Raw genomic sequence first — 21,325 nt, forward strand, 5'->3', positions numbered from 1 at the left:
TAATCATCTGCAGATGAAAAATGCTCGGCTGTGAAGGTTATCTGATGAAACCCAGAAAATCACGGACAGAGAATGATTGATGCACAGGAAATAAATTGTGATCTAGATGGTATGAGTGGTGTAATCCATTTCATCTTCACGGGCCGTACCTTCAGAGAAGTAAAGCTTCCAACCTTTGTATGGAACGTACTTGTCCAGTGTAGTCTGGGTTAATCGAGGCCTGGCAGGAATACAGGACTGACCTGAAAAAAATTGCAGAATTATACTTTGTGAGGATACTTGTATTTTTTCAATTATGAGGCGAAGAAAATAAATAGTGAAGTGAAAGAATAAGATATCAGATGAAAGGAGTTGTCCAAGATTTTTTTAAAAAATGGCAATAATTCTGATAAGATGAAAAAGAAAGAAAACATTACTCAACTGTTCAATCTCTCCAGCACCAATGCTCCTGTTATTTCTACTTCTCATCAACAATGGCATGCCATACATACATACATAAATGTGACCACTGCAGCCAATCACTAGTCTCAGAGGTGATGTACAGCATGAGACAGTTGAGGCCAGTGATTGGCTGCAGCAGTCACATGGATGTACTTTTTGCCATCAATGCAGGGAAGTAAAAAGAGGAAACACTGGAGCATCGATACTAAAGCACTGGGGGAAATGTTCTCCTTTCAGACTATTTTTTTAACCTCACCTATCAAGAAAGATAGAAGGAGAAAGATCCAAGTAACCTGTAAAACTCAGAATTTATTAGAAAAATCATATAAAATCATTACAGAAATGATCATGGTAAAGGAATCTATTACGTGTGGACATAGCGGTGGTGGCGTGTAAGAAGGTCACTGAAAACCTCGACGCTCGTTTCACCGCTACTGCGGTTTCGGTTTCCTGACGAAACCGCAGTAGTAGTGAAACGCGCGTCGAGGTTTTCTGTGAGCTTCCTACACGCCACCACCACCACCACGTCCACAGGTAATAGACTCCTTTACCATGATCATTGATTCCCCCATATCTGGACTATCTTCACATGGGTGATTGAATGAGAGTCTGGGATTCCTACCTACTATACTCCACACACTGATTGTGCTGTTATATTATAGGCAATGCTAGATAGCATATAAGGGCATCATTATTATTCTTTATCATGTTTACACCTTGGACTTAGGGGTGAGGTACCATCGTTGTGTTGTGGGGCTCACTGGTCTTTGTGTCCTGAAGTGCAATGTCCCTGTTTCATGTATTGCATTGCGTGGTCTGCACAGACCTGGAATGAAATGACTGTCTGCAGTGACCATGAGGGAGGCTCATCACAGACTGCGCTATCATTGAATTCACTGTATGCAATAGGTTTACACTCTTCTCATAAGAAATTAATCTCCATCGTGTTTTGCATTTACATAGATAAAAAGAATTGTGGATGTTCACTTTAAGAAAAAATGACCAGAATTTGTAGCAATTCAATGACTAATATTCATTGCAGTTTTTGCCATCATGAGGTCTGACTCACCTGATGGATTGGTCCCAGGGTTTCTGTTCCAGTTTCCACTTTGGCCTCTTCCGTTGCCCCTTTGCCTCCAGGGGCGGCCTCTCCATCCTCGTGAGTGATGATTTGCTCCTCCACCTCCTCTCCATCCACCTCTCCAACTCTGACTCATTACATTATGTTTTGCAGGACTCTCACTAAAACAATGCTGAAACGTAGAACGAAACAGAAGAAAATAAAGCTCTCCGCTTTCAGTGATACTGGGAAAGAAATACTGCGCTAGAAGACGTCCAAACAATTCCAGAGCAAAGCTCCTCATTCCAGACACTCCCTGCTCTGGCTAAGGCCAGGTTCACATGTCACAGTTTTACTGTCCGCATATGGCCCCGCGATTTCCAGGCCCTGACCTGAACTCAACGTTGTCATATGTCTGTAGGGCTGCTGAGTTCAAGTCAGGAGAGACACACACAGTCCAGAAATCACAGTCCGTACAAAGACCGTAAAACTCGAACTGTGAAGGAACCTGTCATGTCAAAAAACACTATTAACCTGCAAATATGGGGATAATCTGCAGGTTAATAGCGTTGTGAAGTCGCTCGGCCACCGCACTGAGAGCCCTGCTGCCAGGAGGAAATTAAGTTTATTTCTCCAGAAGCCTTGGGCTTCCAGTCACAGCTCCAGTCACTGCTCTGTACATAGTGAGCGGTGGCTGTAATCGCACCCCAGCACTGACTGACAGCCGGCTCAGCAGTGCATCAGTGCGGATCCGACTGCCAGCCAGTGCTGGGGTGCGATTACAGCCGCCGCTCACTATGTACAGAGCAATGACTGAAGCCACGACTCTATGACTGGAAGCCCTAGACTGCCAGAAGGAATTAACTTAATTTTCTCCTGGCAGCGGGGCTCTCAGTGCAGCAGCCGAACGGCATCAAAATGCTATTAACCACATGTCTACATGTTCATGACATTTCTTTTTATATGACAGGCTTCCTTTAAAGCACCATTTCAGCATGTTTTTTTATTACATCATCAGAGTGGTGTCACTAATCTAAGTTCCATATCCCTAGTCTTATACTTACCAGCTGCCATCTTCTGCTTTTCTCTGTGCCGCTCCAGTTGTCTTCTGCAGGTTGTGACCTGCCGGATCTCTCCAGTGTTTACTGGGCGAGCCGGAGGTCACTTCTCTATGGAAGTTTATGAGAGCCATGCAAGGGAGTGGTGTTTTAAGCTCCCATGAGGCAACCCATCTAACAATGTCAAGTAAAAAAAAAAAAAATGTAGAAAATAAAGAAAGACTTGCTGTATCTTTGCGTTCCCCTTATAAAAAATTGTTTATCACTAAATATGTTTACTCCAAGATGGTTGACATTGAAAAATACACCTCGCCCCAAACCCCCCAAAAAACAAAACAAGACCGCACACAACTACAATAGTAATTAGAAAATCCTCTTTGCCTAACTGGTCACATTGTGTTCTGCCTACGGCATCGCTGAGGGGGAAGAGCTGAACAACCAGTAAGTAGGTTTGTTGGAAGAGATTCATTGTAACCTGTATTTTACTTCAATCCCTGCAACTTCTTTACCTAAAGAGAACCTGTCAGTGTGATCTTATAATGTACAGTCTTGGTGGAATACTGATTACATTTACACCTTTGGTGAAGAAATCCCTTTGTTCTTCTTTAATTAAGTTTTCTGCTAATTAGATTTTGGTGCACAGGGGCCGGACAGTGCGCTGGGTCTTCTCTGATTCTCCGGCCCCTCCGCCTGACTCCGCTCTGCGACTCCCCATGCCCCTCTGCTGCCTCCGCTCTGCGACTCCCCGGTCCCTCCGCCTGCCTCCGCTCTGCGAGTCCCCGGCCCCTCCGCCTGCCTCCGCTCTGCGAGTGCCCGCCCCCTCCGCCTGCCTCCGCTCTGCGAGAGCCCAGCCCCTCCGCCTGCGACTCCCCGGTCCCTCCGCCTGCCTCCGCTCTTCGAGTCCCCGGCCCCTCCGCCTGCCTCCGCTCTGCGAGTGCCTGGCCCCTCCGCCTGCCTCCGCTCTGCGACTCCCCATGCCCCTCTGCCTGCCTCCGCTCTGCGAGTGCCCGGCCCCTCAGTCTGCCTCCGCTTTGCAAGTCCCTGGCCCCTCCGCCTGCCTCCGCTCTGCGAGTCCCCAGCCCCTCCGCCTGCCTCTGCTCTGCGAGTGCCCAGCCGCTCCGTCTGCCTCCGCTCTGCAAGTCCCCGGCCCCTCCGCCTGCGAGTCCCGGCCCCTCCGCCTGCCTCCGCTCTGCGACTCCCCATGCCCCTCTGCCTGCCTCCGCTCTGCGAGTGCCCGGCCCCTCAGTCTGCCTCCGCTTTGCAAGTCCCTGGCCCCTCCGCCTGCCTCCGCTCTGCGAGTCCCCAGCCCCTCCGCCTGCCTCTGCTCTGCGAGTGCCCAGCCGCTCCGTCTGCCTCCGCTCTGCAAGTCCCCGGCCCCTCCGCCTGCGAGTCCCGGCCCCTCCGCCTGCCTCCGCTCTGCGAGTCCCCGGCCCCTCCGCCTGCGAGACCCAGGCCCTGGTCAGGGAGTGGCGCTGTTTCTGAATTAGCAGCTGTGTTTCTTTAATCCTTGGCAATAGCTGTGGTGCAGTCCACTGGGTGCACACATACACTGTGCTCCAAATTATTATGCAAAAAGTGTTTAGGAGTGATAAGGTAAGAATTGTTTTGTTTGTCAGGTAAACTCATTGATGGTGATGTGTGTCAGGGCTCTTTATATCACTGTAAGCAATTGCAGACACCTGTGCTAGATAGTTTGGCAGGTGTGTCCAATGAAAGGCAAGACTACTTAAGAAGGCTGTCCCACATTATTAAGCAGCCTACATTTTCTGGCAAAATGGGAAAGAAAAAGGATGTGTCGTCTGCTGAGAAGCAACAAATTGTGGAGTGTTTAGGTCAAGGCATGACTACAATCAACATTGCCAAGACACTTCATCGTGATCATCACACAATCAAGAAGTATGTAGCTGACTCACAGTACACACGTGTGCGTGCCGATAAGGGAAAATTGAGGACTCTTTCCTACAGGCAATTACGTCAGGTTAAAAGAGCAGCGGCAAAAAAGCCTTGTCATAGCAGCAGACAAGTTTTTGAAGCTGCTGGTGCCTCCAACGTCCCCCGAACAACAAGATGCAGGGTCCTTCAGAGGTTTGCAGCTGTGCGTAAGCCATCCTGTCGACCTCCTCTATCCACTGTACACAAGCAGAAACGGCTCCAGTGGGCCAAACAATACATGAAGACTGACTTCAAAACTGTTTTGTTCACCGATGAGTGCCGTGCAATGCTCGATGGTCCAGATGGATGGAGTGGAGGATAGCTGCTTGATGGACACCCCATGCAAACACAGCTATTGCGCCAACAAGGAGGAGGTGGAGTAATGTTTTGGGCTGGAATCACGAGGAGAGAGATTGTCGGCCCCTTTAGGATCCCTGAAGGGGTAAAGATGAACTCCATAATGTATGTTGAGTTTCTCAAACAGCACTTCCGGCTATGGTTCAAGAAGAAGAACCGTGCATTCCACAGCAAGATCATTTTCATGCATGATAATGCCCCGTCTCATGCTGCACATAACACATCTGCATCTCTGGCTGCTATGGGCATAAAAGGGGACAAACTTATGGTGTGACCCCAATGCTACCCTGACCTCAACCCCATTGAGAACCTCTGGAGCATCATCAAAGGGAGTGTCTATGATGGCGAGAGGCAGTTCACATCTAAGCAACAGCTCTGGGAGGGTATTCTGTCCTCATGCATAACAATTGAAGCAGAAACCATCCAAAACCTGACAAATTCAATGGACGAGAGAGTTCAGAAGCTCCTTTCGAACAAGGGGTCCTATGTGCAAATGTAACATCACCTAGAATAAAGTTTTGAGTTGAAAACTGTTTGATTTCAGTTTGTAATAACCTAATGCTTATCATTTCAAAAATGACCATTTTTTTGTTCTTTATTAAAATGAAAAGGTTGAAAACTCTGCTGTGCATAATAATTTGGAACATGCATTTTGAGTGCAGTTTGAGTGTTTTATTTTTTTAAAAATATACTGTTATCATAGGCAGTTTGTACAAAAAACTTTCAATTGTACTCTAATAGTTATTTGACTGGAAAATTACAATGACTGCAATTCATATAGGTAATTTGGGAAAATCTGAGAAAATATTATTTGCATAATAATTTGGAAGACAGTGTAGAAGCCTAGGGCCTACACTGCTTATATGGCAGAAGGTACATTCGCTTTGTATTACAACTGTTAACAAACTGCAACGCCTAATCTGCCTGCTGGGTGTCGTAGTCCTGCCTCTGAGGCATTCCCTCCTAATGAGACCTTGTCACTGTCCGCAGCCGTCGTCACACCGCACACTCACCTGCCAGCTGCTTCACTTCTAGTTTAGCGCCACGTGACGTCACTTCCGGGAGCTGTCTTGGTCGCCATAGCAACGCGACCCTCTGTAAATACTCAGTATTGCTTTGCCCCTGCGAGTCCCAGGCCCCTCCGGCCTGCCTCCGGTCTGTGAGTTCCAGGCCCCTCCGGCCTGCCTCCGGTCTGTGAGTCCCAGGCCCCTCCGGCCTGCCTCCGGTCTGTGAGTCCCAGGCCCCTCCGGCCTGCCTTCGGTCTGTGAGTCCCAGGCCCCTCCGGCCTGCCTTCGGTCTGTGAGTCCCAGGCCCCTCCGGCCTGCCTCCGGTCTGTGAGTCCCAGGCCCCTCCGGCCTGCCTCCGGTCTGTGAGTCCCAGGCCCCTCCGGCCTGCCTCCGGTCTGTGAGTCCCAGGCCCCTCCGGCCTGCCTCCGGTCTGTGAGTCCCAGGCCCCTCCGGCCTGCCTCCGGTCTGTGAGTCCCAGGCCCCTCCGGCCTGCCTCCGGTCTGTGAGTCCCAGGCCCCTCCGGCCTGCCTCCGGTCTGTGAGTCCCAGGCCCCTCCGCCTGCCTCTAGTCTGTGAGTCCCAGGCCCCTCCGCCTGCCTCTAGTCTGTGAGTCCCAGGCCCCACCGGCCTGCCTCCGGTCTGTGAGTCCCAGGCCCCTCCGGCCTGCCTCCGGTCTGAGAGTCCCAGGCCCCTCCGCCTGCCTCTAGTCTGTGAGTCCCAGGCCCCACCGGCCTGCCTCCGGTCTGTGAGTCCCAGGCCCCTCCGCCTGTGAATGACAGGTCACTGGTCCTTCAGTGGCTGTCTCCGCTGTCTGAAATCTCACACCAGTGACGTCATTGCTGTGGGCCGCACATCTCTTAAAGACCTCAGTGAGCCGGGGACTCAATCTGCGCACAGCTCCATTACAGCCAGGTCTTCACTTTAGATTACAAATTCCTCTTGACAGGTCCGCTTTAAGAGTCCAGTAGGGGGAGCTAATCAGTGATTGCCCATTCATACCATGATACTGTAGCTGTCAATCATTGAAGAGAACCACGCAACTTATTCCTACACATTGAAAGAATAAGGATTTAACCGTTTACAGATATGGCTAGTTTTGATTTTTCTCACTTTAATTTTTCCATCTTTGCCTTTTAGGAGCCAAAACTTTATTTACGACATATGCATTTCAATGCTTGTTTTTTTTTTTGCTGGAAAAATTGCAGCTTTCAATCATTGTACATACATTGATTCACCATATAAAGCATTGACAAAAATATAAACAATTCCGCTACTTTTTTTTTTGGTGGGGGGGGGGGTTCATTTTTATGGCGTTTAATCAGTGGTAATAATGGAATATTAAAGATTTATTCTGTGAATCAGTATGATTATAGTGAGGCCAAACGTATACTGTTCTTTTTATTACCAAAACCAAAAATGGAAAGTGGCACCATATTCTGAGATAACATTTTGTGGAAGGGTTTGGTTTATAATATCTACAGAACCTAAACTTAATTTTATAAAACATGTGACAAGGATATGCTGCAGATCCCAGGGGGTCCAGGTCCTGAGAAGCCCACCGATCACTTAAAGGAAACCAGTTGTGAAATAACGCTATTAACTTGCAGATATGGGGCTAATCTACAGGTAAATGGCGTTCAAAACACATGAGGCTGCTTATAACCCTTTCTCCTGATGCAGCTTGTTTTTTAAAAAAAGGGCTTTATTCACCCTCCCCAGGTCAAACACTGAGTCTCTACTGCTGCTCACAGTGTCTGTTATTGCATCCAGTGCGGACATCACACTGACAGCTCTTCAGCCAAACACTGAGCTCACAGGCTCTTTCTGAGTTAATGGTATGAGTGGCTCAGAGTTGCTGAGCTGTTACTGGCTGCAGAGAATAACAGACACCCGATGCAGCAACAGAGACTCAACTCTGGACCTGGGGATGGTGAGTAAAGTACAGTTTGCTACAACAAACTGCAGCCTGGAGAAGAGGCGTTTTCCAAAATCAGCAAATCTCCTTAAAAGGGTTGATCAAAAGTCTGTGCACGTCTAGTCGGAACGTGGCCGTAAGTATGTATATGGAATATGTGCAGTCACATGACCCCTCGGTCTCGCAGCCAGCACCGAAGAATCCTCCCAGCACACACTGCAAGGATCCACAAGCCTGCAGTCACAGAGTGAAAAACCTGGACAACCCCTTAAAGCTTCCTGGTCTTCATTAGGCCCTGAGCTTCTACAACAAGCCAGGCACACTGCACAGAAGGGGGTGATGGGATGAGGGAACTGAAGAACCCTCAGGGTACCACGCACGGGTATCCTTTCCATTAGTAGGACACGTGCACGCTCCTCGCTGGCTGGTACACACTCGTCCTGCTCAGCATTCAGCAGTGTCTTTCCCCGCACTAGATCAGATCAGAAGGGTAAGGATGCCCAAACAACCTCTTCTAATCCAGAGTTGGAGAACATGGCTGATACTTTCAGAAACAGCACCTCACCTGTCCACAGGTTGTGTGTGGTATTGCACCTCAGCTCCAATCACTTCATTGTGACTGTACTGCAGTACCAGACACAACCTATGGTCAGGGAGTGGCGCTGTTTCTGAATTAGCAGCTGTGCTTCTTTACTCCTTGGCAATAGCTGTGGTGCAGTCCACTGGGTGCACACATAGAAGCCTGGGGCCTACACTGCTGATATGGCAGAAGGTACATTCGCTTTGTATTACAACTGTTAACAAACTGCAACGCCTAATCTGCCGGCTGGGAGTCGTAGTCCTGCCTCTGGGGCATTCCCTCCTGAGACCTTGTCACTGTCCGCAGCCGTCCTCACACCGCACACTCACCTGCCAGCTGCTTCACTTCTAGTTTAGCGCCACGTGACGTCACTTCCGGGAGCTGTCTTGGTCGCCATAGTAACGCGACCCTCTGTAAATACTCAGTATTGTTTTGCCCCTGTCATTAATAAGACCAATAATGTTTCCCTTATCCATTTTGGGGGTCCGACATCAGTAATAACTGACTTTAGCGATTGATTCTATCGGTTATCCGAAGTCCGTCTGCGAGCTCGATGCATTCTGGGTTGGATTCTTCGGGGCTGGCTCGGGAGACCCCGGAAGTAGTGTGTGTGTGTCACACGTGGGTTGTGCGGGTGATCGCTGCTGTGCGGAGGACGGATGGCGAAGTCGGTGGCAGCCTGCGGGCAGCTCATCTGTGAGGGGGATTACGTGGTGCTGAAGAGAGAGGACGTGTTCAAAGCGGTGCAGGTGCAGAGGAGGAAGTGAGTGGCTGCGGCATGTCTGATAGAAGACCCGGATGACTGCGTCTCATGGGTTAATGCTTCTCTTTATTAGGCCACGTTCACACGTTCCGTATCTGCTCAGTATTAGTAAGCCAAACCTGGAGTGGGTGATAAATCCAGAAGTGGTGACTTGTTTCTATTATACTTTTCCTCTGATTGTTCCACTCCTGGTCTTAGCTTACAAATACTGAGGTTAAAAAACTCACCAAATACTGAGTGTGTGAACGTAGCCTAATAAATCCCGGTATTCTGCTAATCTCACTTATCCAGAGCATCCACAATCTCACCAGCGGACGCCTCCTGCAGATCAGTGGTGAATGTGAGCCGAGCAGCCGCTACAGTATATGGAGCTGATCTGGGGGTGCAGCGTGTTGGACCCCACCAGTCTGATATCGAGGGGATATAATTAGCATTCATGTAGCACTTAGGCTATGTGCCCACGTTGCGGACCTGAAGCATATTTTTTACGCTTCTCCCTGGCGGTAAAATCGCATGCGGATTTTACATGCGGTTTTCCCGCCAGGTAGAAGCGTTTGTGAGGCGTCTTTGCATGCATTTCTGCATGCGGGTTATCAAGCGCTTTACAAGCGATTTAAGCATCACTTGGAAAAGTGCTTGACAACTTGTTCACACTATATAAATCCATGCAACCAGCATGGATTTATATAGTGTGACCAAGTAATAGTTAAAAAAAAGAATCAGAATGGTAAAAAATAAAAAAATAAAGTTTATACTCACCTTCCGATGCATTCTCTGCCCCGTCCGGAGTCTTGAGCGTCTCACGCTGTTGTGTGCAGGACCTGCGGTGAAGTCATTGAGTCATGTGATGGGTCACATGACTCAATGACGTGGCAGGTCCTTCACACAACAGCGCGACGGAGGGAAAACATCAGAAGATAAGTATAAACTTTATTTTATTCTTTTTTTTACAGGTTCTTTGGTACCCAGGTCTGGATGAGAGTCTCCTCTCATCCAGACTTGGGTACCATCAGCACATTAATTCCGCTGCGCTTACGCAAAATTAACATGCTGCGGATTTTTGACCGCAGCATATACGCTGCGGAAAAATCCGCAGCATGGGCATTGACATTGCGGAATGCCATTGGGGACCATGGGGTGCGGATATACATGCGTTTTACAAGTGTTTACGCTGCGGAAATTCCACAGAATATACGCTTGTAATACGCAACGTGGGCACGCAGCCTAAGGGTATGTGCACACGATGCAGAAATGAAGCAGAAAATTTCTGCATCTCCCTGGCAGAAAAAACGCATGCAGATTGTGCATGCGTTTTTCCTGCGGAATACATGCGAATTCACATGCGTTTCCGCATGTGGATTGACAATCGCTTTCCAGGCAATTTTAGCATCACCTGGAAAGTGCTTGACAACTAGGTCACACTATATAAATCCATGCTACCAGCATGGATTTATATAGTGTGACCCGAGAGAGTGGTAAAAATAAATGTATACTTTACCCTCCGATGGCCCGCGCTGTCCTGCTTTACACTCCGTTCTCCCTCGCCGGCAACTTTGAATTGAAAGACCTGCCGACGTCAGCGTCACGTGACCCGTCACATGACTCTGACGTCAGCGCAGGGCCTTCAACTCACTGCAAAGTGCCGGGAACCAAGCAGGAGCGGTGCGCGGGCCGACAGAAGGTAAGTATACATTTATTTTTTATTTTATTCTTGTTTTTACAGCTTTTTAATGGTACCTGGGTGTGGATGAGAGTCTCATCTTCTCCACACCCGGGTACCATCCGCACATTAGAACGCGCCAATAGCGCAAGTACAAATGCAGTCTTGCAGAATTGGCGCGTTCTAATGCAAGTCAATGGTGGCGAAAACGCCGCGTTTATGCAAAATTGACATGCTGCGGATTTTTGAGCTCAGCGTTTACGCTGCGGAAAAATCCGCATCATGGGCACAGCACATGCGGATTTCAATTGGGGAACATTGCTGTCCTTCTACCATGCGTTTTTAATGCGTTTCCGCGGCGTTTATGCAACTGCAAAAATGCCGCGGAAACGCATTAAAAACGCATCGTGTGAACTCAGCCTTATTGGTGAAAGGAGAAAATAAGCCCTAACCACACAGTGCCTCTCTGTAACCCCGTGATAGGCAGGACGCAGCGCTGAGCAATCACAGCTCTTCTCCAATCACCCTCACTAGTCAGTTGATTGATGTCCTGGGAATACCCTGAGCAGCACATCACTCAACTGAGCAGTGCGCATAATTGAAAATGGCTGTGACTGTTCCGTGTCCCGTCCTAATGACTGTATTGGAATGAGGAACAATCATTAGGACGGGGTGGCCATTCCCCCTCCCCCTCATGAACACTATAAGGGCTCATTCACACTTCTGATTTTCACACATGACTGCTATCCATGTTTTTAACAAATGGCACTCGTCCCTATGATATTATATGGGCCCATTCACATGTCCGATTTTGATCTGAGAGTTGGACCAAAATCGGCAATGCAAATTTATGGATCTGTGAAAAAATCGTACCGCATTCGGAAGACATCAGAGTGCAGTCTGCTTTTCATGGGCTGTCAGGAAAAGGTGGAGAATTTATTTACTTTTTATTTTTTTACACTGACACTGAGACCACACTCTGGTCAGAATAATCTGTCTGTTTTCTCCTATGTGGTGAAAAAATTGGACTAGTGACTGAGCCCTGAATAATATCCAAAAAGCAGAGGTGGAATCCTAGTTTATTTTTCATCATTTCACCCCACTTGGAAGTTTCTTGCCGTATTACATTGGATGATAAAATGAATGGTGTCAATCAAAACTACGACTTATTCTGCATAAAACAAGGCCACATTATGGCTGTGCTGACCAAAACTCACATTTCCGAGCAAATTGTAAGATTATTACTTGGTGAGTTGCCTTGATTGTGTATTAACGGGGTATATATATATGTATATTCAGTACTTATGTCGAGACCGAGGGCCCCTGATCCCCATCTCGCCTAATGAGAAGCCTCCTCTCCTCATACTTTCTGCCTGGATTTGGTCTCCAGCAGCCGCCACACCAGGTAGAAATAGGATCAGTGCTCCCTGTTTTCACTGTCGGATCTGAAATTCCTGGCATATCCTGTGAATGGAGCATGTGTGTTTCAGGAGCAGCATTGACCTCACTTCCCATGGGCTCCATAAAAGCAGACGCCTCACTTCACACCTGCTGTTTTATTGGTGCTGGACTGTAGCACTTTTTGTTCTGTTTTTATGTGGTCTTGACTAAATTTTATTTAGAAAAGAAAAGGGAAGGAAGACGACACTCCAACTGGTAAAATAGTGAAAAACTTAGCGTTGACTAAGGGCACAACCATGGAGCCAGAAACATGTAGGACTGTTTTATCCTTTTTCCCCCTTTTTAATGAACAAATAAAGTGTTTTCGCTATTTTACTCGTTGGAGTGCCGACTTCCTTCCCTTTTCTTTTGTGCGTGGTTGTGCTCACCTGTGGGACCGGCACCTTCCAGTGAATTATCCTCACCTCATCTGGATCCAGCGTTGCAGCTCCCTGATTCTCCCTCCTGCCTTTCCAGTTGTAAATTTTATTTGGAAGGTTTACCCCCCTATATATGACTTGTGAGGCTACATCATGAATATGGGATACAGCGTTCGGCTCCATGTTTTAAGGGCTCGTTTAAACAACCATATTTTCGGTCCGAGTGCTGTCTGTGAAAAAAATAAACTGCACTCGGACCAATGTTATTCCATGGGGCAGTGCAGATGAGCAATTTTTTTTTTCCACAGACTGAATCGGTTTGTGAAAAAAATTGCAGTGGGCTCTAGTTTCTTTTGTAAAACTGATGAGACTCAGCCGTTCAAGTCTATAGTCTGCTATAGTCTAGAGCCACAGTATAACATCTGATTATTACGGATACATTACAATTCTGTAACATAGGAAACTGTACTTGGTTCTGTAAATCGTTAATAGCTACCGCTGCAACAAACGGATTATATACGGATTACAAGTGAGAAAACAAATCGTCCCACTTTTCTGGATGAAACTGTGATGATTTTTGATACGCTCGTGTGAACCTGCCCTAAAAACAATATTGAGAAGTTAGTTCAAAGGCGGCAACTAGATTATTACAAGGGCTGCAAGCAGGACTGTGGAGTCGGCAAGCCAAACCTCCGATTCCACGACTCCGACTCCCTCATACACGGCTCATGTTTAAGTGATAAATTTACTGTAGCACAGATTCACCTCAGCTAAAAGTCTAGACCCTTAGATCAGGAATAGGAGAGACATTTATAGGACATTTCATAACTTTCCCAAATTCCTCTGAAAAAATATTCCCCACAAACTGCATTGAACTACTGCACCCAATTTATTATATATTTTAGGAGTCGGAGTTGGTCCATTTTATACCGACTCAGACTCCACAGCCCTGGCTGGAAGGCTTCTCCAATGATGAGAGGCTTGTTACGTTTAGAAAAAAAGACGTCTCAGAAGAGATCGCATTTACATGTGTGGTCAATACAAGGGACTGGCACATGATTTATACCTTTCAAGGACCAGGAGGCATTCATTATGGGACTTGGAAAGACGATTCCTTAAAGTTAGGATCCGTTTACACAGACTGGCTGGCTGTACGATATGACTGCCCATAGGTAAACTTTTACCAATCGGCGGGCGCTTGAATGCCTGTTTACACAAGCAGACCAAAGCAAATGGTGCTACTGATGGGCGGACCGGCTCTGTTTGGTGCTCTGCGCTCTTTCTCTGCTCACCAAAAAGAGCCAGCTCTTCTGGATCGGAAATGGATCCCTATTAAATTTGTCTGCATCCCAGTTGAACACACATTTAAGATGAAATTAACGCATCTGACACCCCGCCTACATGCAACCAGCCAATGGAATTGATAGGTTGGCGGGGTTTCATTGGGCAAGGTTTGTGCCGCCAAGCACCATCATTTTACCACCCCCCCCCCCCTTCCCGTGAGAGCCATTCAGAGCCATTAATGGCCCTCACTTCTGGGAACAATGGGAGTCGGCTCTTTGTCTTGGATCAGTCAGGAAGGACCCATCACTAAACATGCGCACTCGCCCATCTATGCTAGGTCGCTCAGTGTGCACAGGCCGCCATTGCTGGTTCTGTTTGCCGGATGATTTTTTTTATGCTGCATAAAAGATGATTTCACTCGATGAATGAGGGATCGTCAGCCTAATTACAAAGAAAGATAATCAGGAAACAAGCGTTTTTAACAGCGCTCGTTATCTTGCAGTGTAAATGCCCCTTTAGAGCAGTCAGACAGTGCAATGCCGACCAGAAGTAATAGCAGATACAATGGGGCTTGATGCTTTTCTCACAATAAATGGCATTGTGGGTTATAAATAATCCAGTGATAGTGTCATGGGTGTGTCAGAAGTGACAGACAGTCGCCCTGCAGTTGGTTGCAGGAGATCTCTACTTTTGACATTACTGACATATTCTTAGAGGCTGTCTCTAGGACCCAGCAGCTACCTTCCTCTAGCTAATTAGCTCCCTGGCCTGGGTGTATAAATACCTGATGTGTCTGAGATGGAGGTGCCGCCGATATTTATTACTACTTGTGAGGCTTTACCAAGAGCAGTACTTTTCTCTCTGGAGCTTTGGGATGTGTGCACATTTGTCTGGAGTCATCTAAACCTAAGCAATTTACCCCTGTTTGACCTTCCTTGTTGTCTATAGTGTTTAGTGGAGATCGACTAGTGTTCATTTCCTCCCTTCCCTAGCCTTGGCCATACGCCAGGGAAAGACAGGGCGAGGCACACGTGCGGCGATTGATGAAGATCCAATACAGGGACGTTAGGGGAGACAGGGTGACGCTAGATCAACCTAGGAGGTCTCCACTTCACCCCTCTCCCTAGAGTCTGGGCTCCTTTTCCCTCTTCCCTTTGTGTTGCACAAAGTCTTTCCCACACCTTGCGTGACAGATAGATGGTAGAAGTCGATGGCTGTGTGTCACTGTGTAAAAGGTTAATTTATCTAGAAATGCTGTGTCTGATCATTCATCGGAGAGGTCTTGTATGAAGCCTCCGCCTGGAGGTAGGACTATTTTAGATCCCCGATGTCATTGCATAATCCTCCAGAAGTGCCGGCGTATTCTACAAGCCTCCTCCAGATGCCATCTGCTCGCTGAGGACGGCATATGTTCCTGCAGGATTCCATAAGGGACACCTCCAGCTTATTATTAGGCTGCGTTCTGCTTCCAATGTCTCCAGCTGATTCATTGATTTCTCATACCTTCCTCATCTCTCATTAAAGCCTTACGTGTGCAGGTTTTCTATTCTGGTGTGTCTGTAATCTCCTTTATCCCGTTGCTTCTTGCTGGGATGCTCTCCTATGCCAGCACAGGTATAATAGTGGCTTCATAAACTACCTCTTACCGGGCTCATGTAGATAACATATACTATTGCTTCTGCCAGGAGAATTTTTTTAGCTGTTCTATGGTTCCGAATTGTGTCTTTCTCTGGAGGACGTCTGTAATAACACCATTGACTAAAAAAAGTACCCAAATTAGAGTCTACCTACACGTGTCATTTCTTTTATACATGTGATAGGTGCTGCGGTTTAGGTCGCCTCCACCCCTTTTAATCGCTGAAAAGACTTGTGCACTTGCGCTGCCCAGTAGCGCTCATACAAGGGGCAGCGATGGCCTTTTTGCTCTGTCTTGCACTTCGTGAGCCCTGTTCTCTTGTATTCGCTGATACTGATTACTATGATACAACACTCTTTTGTGCATGCTCGAGCATAGATGTTATATCTGCGGATTTGCTGCAGCTCAATGCAAGTCAACGGGCGCAAATTCGCTGGGGAAATGCCCGCACAATGGTCATGCTGTGTTTTTTTCCGCAATGGTAATCCTGAGTGGAAATTTCCGCATCATGTGCACAGCACATCAGGATTACCATTGCTACAGCTGGCAGACCTATTAACAAGCATTTTTGCAGCGTTTCCGCAGTGGAAAAGAAGCATCAAAAACGCTTTCTGTGCTCATAGCCTTACTTGGAGTACAGCTGATGGTAGTGAAAGGGTCAGTTCAGCACCTGTGTCTCACTAAGGCCAGGTTCATACAAGCACATTTCCCAGTCCATATGCGGACCACAATGCCCAAGATGACCGCAGGTCTCCCGACCCTAATGTACAGCCTCATCGAAACATATGAGGCTATAAGTTCGGATAGTCAGAGCTGCAGTCAGTCTGGGCATTGTGGTCCGTCTAAGCGAAGCATGTTCTTATAAGCCCGCCTATTGCAGTCTGTATATGGGCTGTGAAATAGGCTCGTGTGAACCTGGCCTAAATCTGGGGATAAGTTGCTGCAGTAGTTTATTCTAATCAGCACAACACTCAGAGAAGGAGGCAGGAGCCATCACTGCCATCATCTGTACTCCAAGTAAGTACATTCTAATATCAATGTAGCTGATGACAGGTCAAAATACTGGGACAAGCAGAGTTTGCATACCACTTGCATGTCTTTTTTTTTTCTTCACAAAATGAATGCAAAACTCCATCTTATCAAGTGATTTGCAAAGTTTCAGATCTTTCCACGCTGGAATATACAGTACAGACCAAAAGTTTGGACACACCTTCTCATTTAAAGATTTTTCTGTATTTTCATGACTATGAAAATTGTACATTCACACTGAAGGCATCAAAACTATGAATTAACACATGTGGAATTATATACTTAACAAAAAAGTGTGAAACAACTGAAAATATGTCTTATATTCTAGGTTCTTCAAAGTAGCCACCTTTTGCTTTGATGACTGCTTTGCACACTCTTGGCATTCTCTTGATGAGCTTCAAGAGGTAGTCACCGGAAATGGTTTTCACTTCACAGGTGTGCCCTGTCAGGTTTAATAAGTGGGATTTCTTGCCTTGTAAATGGGGTTGGGACCATCAGTTGTGTTGTGCAGAAGTCTGGTGGATACACAGCTGATAGTCCTACTGAATAGACTGTTAGCTGCTTTTTTCTTGCCATAATACAAATTCTAAGTAAAGAAAAACGAGTGGCCATCATTACTTTAAGAAATGAAGGTCAGTCAGTGCGAAAAATTGGGCAAACTTTGAAAGTGTCCCCAAGTGCAGTCTCAAAAACCATCAAGCGCTACAAAGAAACTGGCTCACATGAGGACTGCCCCAGGAAAGGGGATAACTATGCCATTGTATATATATTTTCTATATTTTTTGATTTATCCCTTGACCACTTAGGGGTGCCTGGTCTGCCACTCATGTTTGGACTAGCTGTGCGATGTCGTACACGACTTGGGTGACACATTTTGGTGAAAACTGATATTGTACGGGCCTCTAGTGCTAGCAGGTGACTTTTCCCACTCATTCCTTGATTTATTATGATATATGGTCTGACTATTTGGGAGTGCCTGGTTCATCACCCATATTTGGTCTAGTTGTGCTGTGCTACTCTTAACCAGGGTGACATAGCTTGGTTAAAATCAATACTGTACTATGGGATATTACAAATGACACAAATTATACCTATGGCCTAAGGGGGATTTATTGCTTTGGAATATTGTTATTGTCATTTTCCTCCCCCATGAACATTGTAATGCTTTGTCTGTTTTTAAATGTTTTTATTTCCTCTTGTGTTGTCAGTGTGTAATCATGTAATAAAGATTTTTTCATTTTTTCAACATTGGGTGTGCACGGTTGTATATCCTGAGTCTTTTTCTTCTAAACTACTGTACTAGCAGGTTGGAGCGCAAGCTGGATAGGGTCCAGTACAGACTGGGAGACAGGAACAGAGCCGCAGATGCGGTAGACAAGCAGAGTAAAGCGAAACCGCCGGAGCGGAGGACAAGGCAGAGCAGAGTGGAACCGCAGGTGCGGTAAGCAAGCAGAACAGAGCGAAACCGCAGGTGCGAGGACAAGGCAGAGCAGAGAGGAACCGCCGGAGCGGTGGGCAAGACAGAGCAGAATACGGCTCAAGCTGCAGTCAGAGAGGGCAGGGCTCTGTTCACATGGAACAGACTGGAAAATTCAGAAGATGGCTAGAACACAGGAGGTAGATACGGAGGAAGGGAAAAGGGACAAGCAGAACCAGAAACACACAAGGTACTTACAATGAAGTAGCGAGTGGACACTAAACTCACAAGCAGAAGTACAGAGACAACGAGTTGGAGTTAGGTGCAGGTTCAGACACTGCAGGAAGAGGGAAGGTACAAACATAGAAACAAACAGATAACAGACTAGGAGACAGTTCAGACAGGAACTGATACTGCAACTAGATACAGGAACGAGCCTGGGTATACAGCCCCCAGAGTGGCGGAAACAGACTAGAAGTCACAGGTAACAGGCCTGGGTATACAGCCCCCAGAGTGGCGGAAACAGACTAGAAGTCACAGGTAACAGGCCTGGGTACACAGCCCCCAGGGTGGAGGAAACAGACAAGAAGCAGAACAAGACCTGGCAACTCAGAGGCAAGGAGCACACTGATAGTTAGTGATGCTCAGGCACCTTCTTCTGGGTGGAGGGGGTTTAAATATCCAGTGACTCACAGCAATAGGCTGGGGACGCATTAGGAGTGCGCCCACAGCAGCTATAAGAATCAGAAAGTAACCGGGCCGCCACCCTAAGCAATCAGACAAGAGATATGCACACAGCATTAACTGGAGCAAGGTTTGGAGGCTGGACTGATGGGTAAGATTGCGGTCTTGCATGGTGGGAGGTGGTGCACTATGCAAGCACGCCGCCAGGGATGTTACACTCCATACAGAATAATGGGCCTCACATAGTCCTCCATACAGTATAATGGGCCCAACATAGTCCTCCATACAGAATAATGGTCCCACATAGTCCTCCATACAGTATAATGGGCCCCACATACTCCTCCATACAGTATAATGGGCCCCACATACTCCTCCATACAGTATAATGGGCCCCACATAGTCCTCCATACAGAATAATGGGCCCAACATAGTCCTCCATATAGAATAATGGGCCCCACAGAGTCCTCCATACACAGTAATGGGTCACAGAGTCCTCCATACACAATAATGGTCCCACGTAGTCCTCCAAACAGACTAATCGGCCCCACAGTCCTCCATACAGTATAATGGGCTGCATATAGTCCTCCATACAGAATTATGGACTCACATAGTCATCCATAGAGCATAATGGCCCCACATAGTGCTCCATACAGTATAATGGCCCCACATAGTGCTCCATACAGTATAATGGCCCCCACATAGTCCTCCATACAGTATTATGGGCCCCACATAGTCCTCCATACAGAATAATGTGCCACATAGTCACTCCATACAGAATAATGGCCCCCACATAGTCCTCCATGCAGTATAATGGGCCCCACATAGTCCTCCATGCAGAATAATCGGCCTCACATAGTCCTCCATAAAGATTAATTGGTCCACATAACCCTCCATACAGAATAATGGTCCCACATAGTCCTCCATACAGAATAATGGACCCACATAGTCCTCCATACAGAATAATGGGCCCCACATAGTCGTCCGTACAGAAGAATGGCCCTGCATAGTGCTTCACACAGTATAATGTCCCACATAATCCTCCATACAGTATAATGGGCCCCACATAGTCCTTCATACAGTATAATGGCCCCACATAGTCCTTCATACAGAATAATGGGTCCCACATAGTCCTCCATACAGAATAATGGGCCCCGCATAGTCCTCCATACAGAATAATGGGCCCCGCATAGTCCTCCATACAGAATAATGGTCCCACATAGTCCTCCATACAGTATAATGGGCCCCACATAGTCCTCCATGCACAATAATGGTCCCACGTAGTCCTCCATACAGACTAATGGGCCCCACAGTCCTCCATGCAGTATAATGGGCCGCATATAGTTCTCCATACAGTATAATGGGCCGCACATGTCCCCCATACAGAATAATGGACTCACATAGTCCTCCATAGAGCATAATGGTCCCACATAGTGCTCCATACAGTATAATAGCCCCACATAGTGCTCCATACAGAATAATGGGCCCCACATAGTCCTCCATACAGTATAATGCCCCACATAATCCTCCATACAGTATAATGGGCCTCACATAACCATCCATACAGAATAATGGGCCTCACATAGTCCTCCATACAGAATAATGTGCACCACATAGTCCTCCATACAGAATAATGTGCCCCACATAGTCCTTCATACAGAATAATGAGTCCCACATAGCCCTCCATACAGACTAATGGGCCCCACATAGTCCTCCATACAGACTAATGGGCCCCACATAGTCCTCCATACAGAATAATGGGCCTCACATAGACACTCCATACAGAATAATGGGCCTCACATAGTCCTCCATACAGACTAATGGGCCCCACATAGTCCTCTATATAGAATAATGGTCACACATAGTCCTCCATACAGACTAATGGGCCCCACATAGTCCTCCATACAGAATAATAATTCCACACAGTCCTCCATACAGAATAATGGTCCCACACAGTCCACCATACAGAATAATGGCCGCCACATAGTCCTACATACAGTATAATGGGCCCAACATAGTCCTACATACAGTATAATGGGCCCCACATAGTCCTCCATACAGAATAATGGGCCTCACATAGTCCTCCATACAGAATAATGGTCCCACATCGTCCTCCATACAGAATAATGATCCCACATAGTCCTCCATACAGAATAATGGTCCCACATAGTGCTACATACAGAATAGAGGCCCCCACATAGTCCTCCAGACAGAATAATGGGCCCCACATAGTCCTCCATACAGAATAATGGTCCCACATAGTCCTCCATACAGTATAATGGGCCCCACATACTCCTCCATACAGTATAATGGGCCCCACATACTCCTCCATACAGTATAATGGGCCCCACATAGTCCTCCATACAGAATAATGGGCCCAACATAGTCCTCCATATAGAATAATGGGCCCCACAGAGTCCTCCATACACAGTAATGGGTCACAGAGTCCTCCATACACAATAATGGTCCCACGTAGTCCTCCAAACAGACTAATCGGCCCCACAGTCCTCCATACAGTATAATGGGCTGCATATAGTCCTCCATACAGAATTATGGACTCACATAGTCATCCATAGAGCATAATGGCCCCACATAGTGCTCCATACAGTATAATGGCCCCACATAGTGCTCCATACAGTATAATGGCCCCCACATAGTCCTCCATACAGTATTATGGGCCCCACAT

General features: G+C 47.1%; 1 protein-coding gene across 1 annotated transcript in view; it reads right to left on the bottom strand.

Moving 5' to 3' along the window:
- The window catches only part of LOC141257582 (DNA helicase MCM8-like), a 43,784-nt gene extending 37,811 nt beyond the window's left edge, over window positions 1-5,973 (bottom strand). The window contains exons 1-3 of the mRNA XM_073672257.1: window positions 5,862-5,973; window positions 1,511-1,694; window positions 150-242 (exon numbers count right to left, since the gene is read on the bottom strand). Coding sequence (XP_073528358.1) covers window positions 150-242; window positions 1,511-1,658 — 241 coding nt within the window. The 5' untranslated portion in view covers window positions 1,659-1,694; window positions 5,862-5,973. The remainder of the gene's footprint in view (window positions 1-149; window positions 243-1,510; window positions 1,695-5,861) is intronic.
- Window positions 5,974-21,325: the final 15,352 nt, after the last annotated feature.

Source organism: Phyllobates terribilis, unplaced genomic scaffold (genome assembly GCF_046119375.1).
Source record: "Phyllobates terribilis strain yellow unplaced genomic scaffold, ASM4611937v1 Scaffold_3__8_contigs__length_932513732, whole genome shotgun sequence".
NCBI classification, from domain to species: Eukaryota; Metazoa; Chordata; class Amphibia; order Anura; family Dendrobatidae; genus Phyllobates; species Phyllobates terribilis.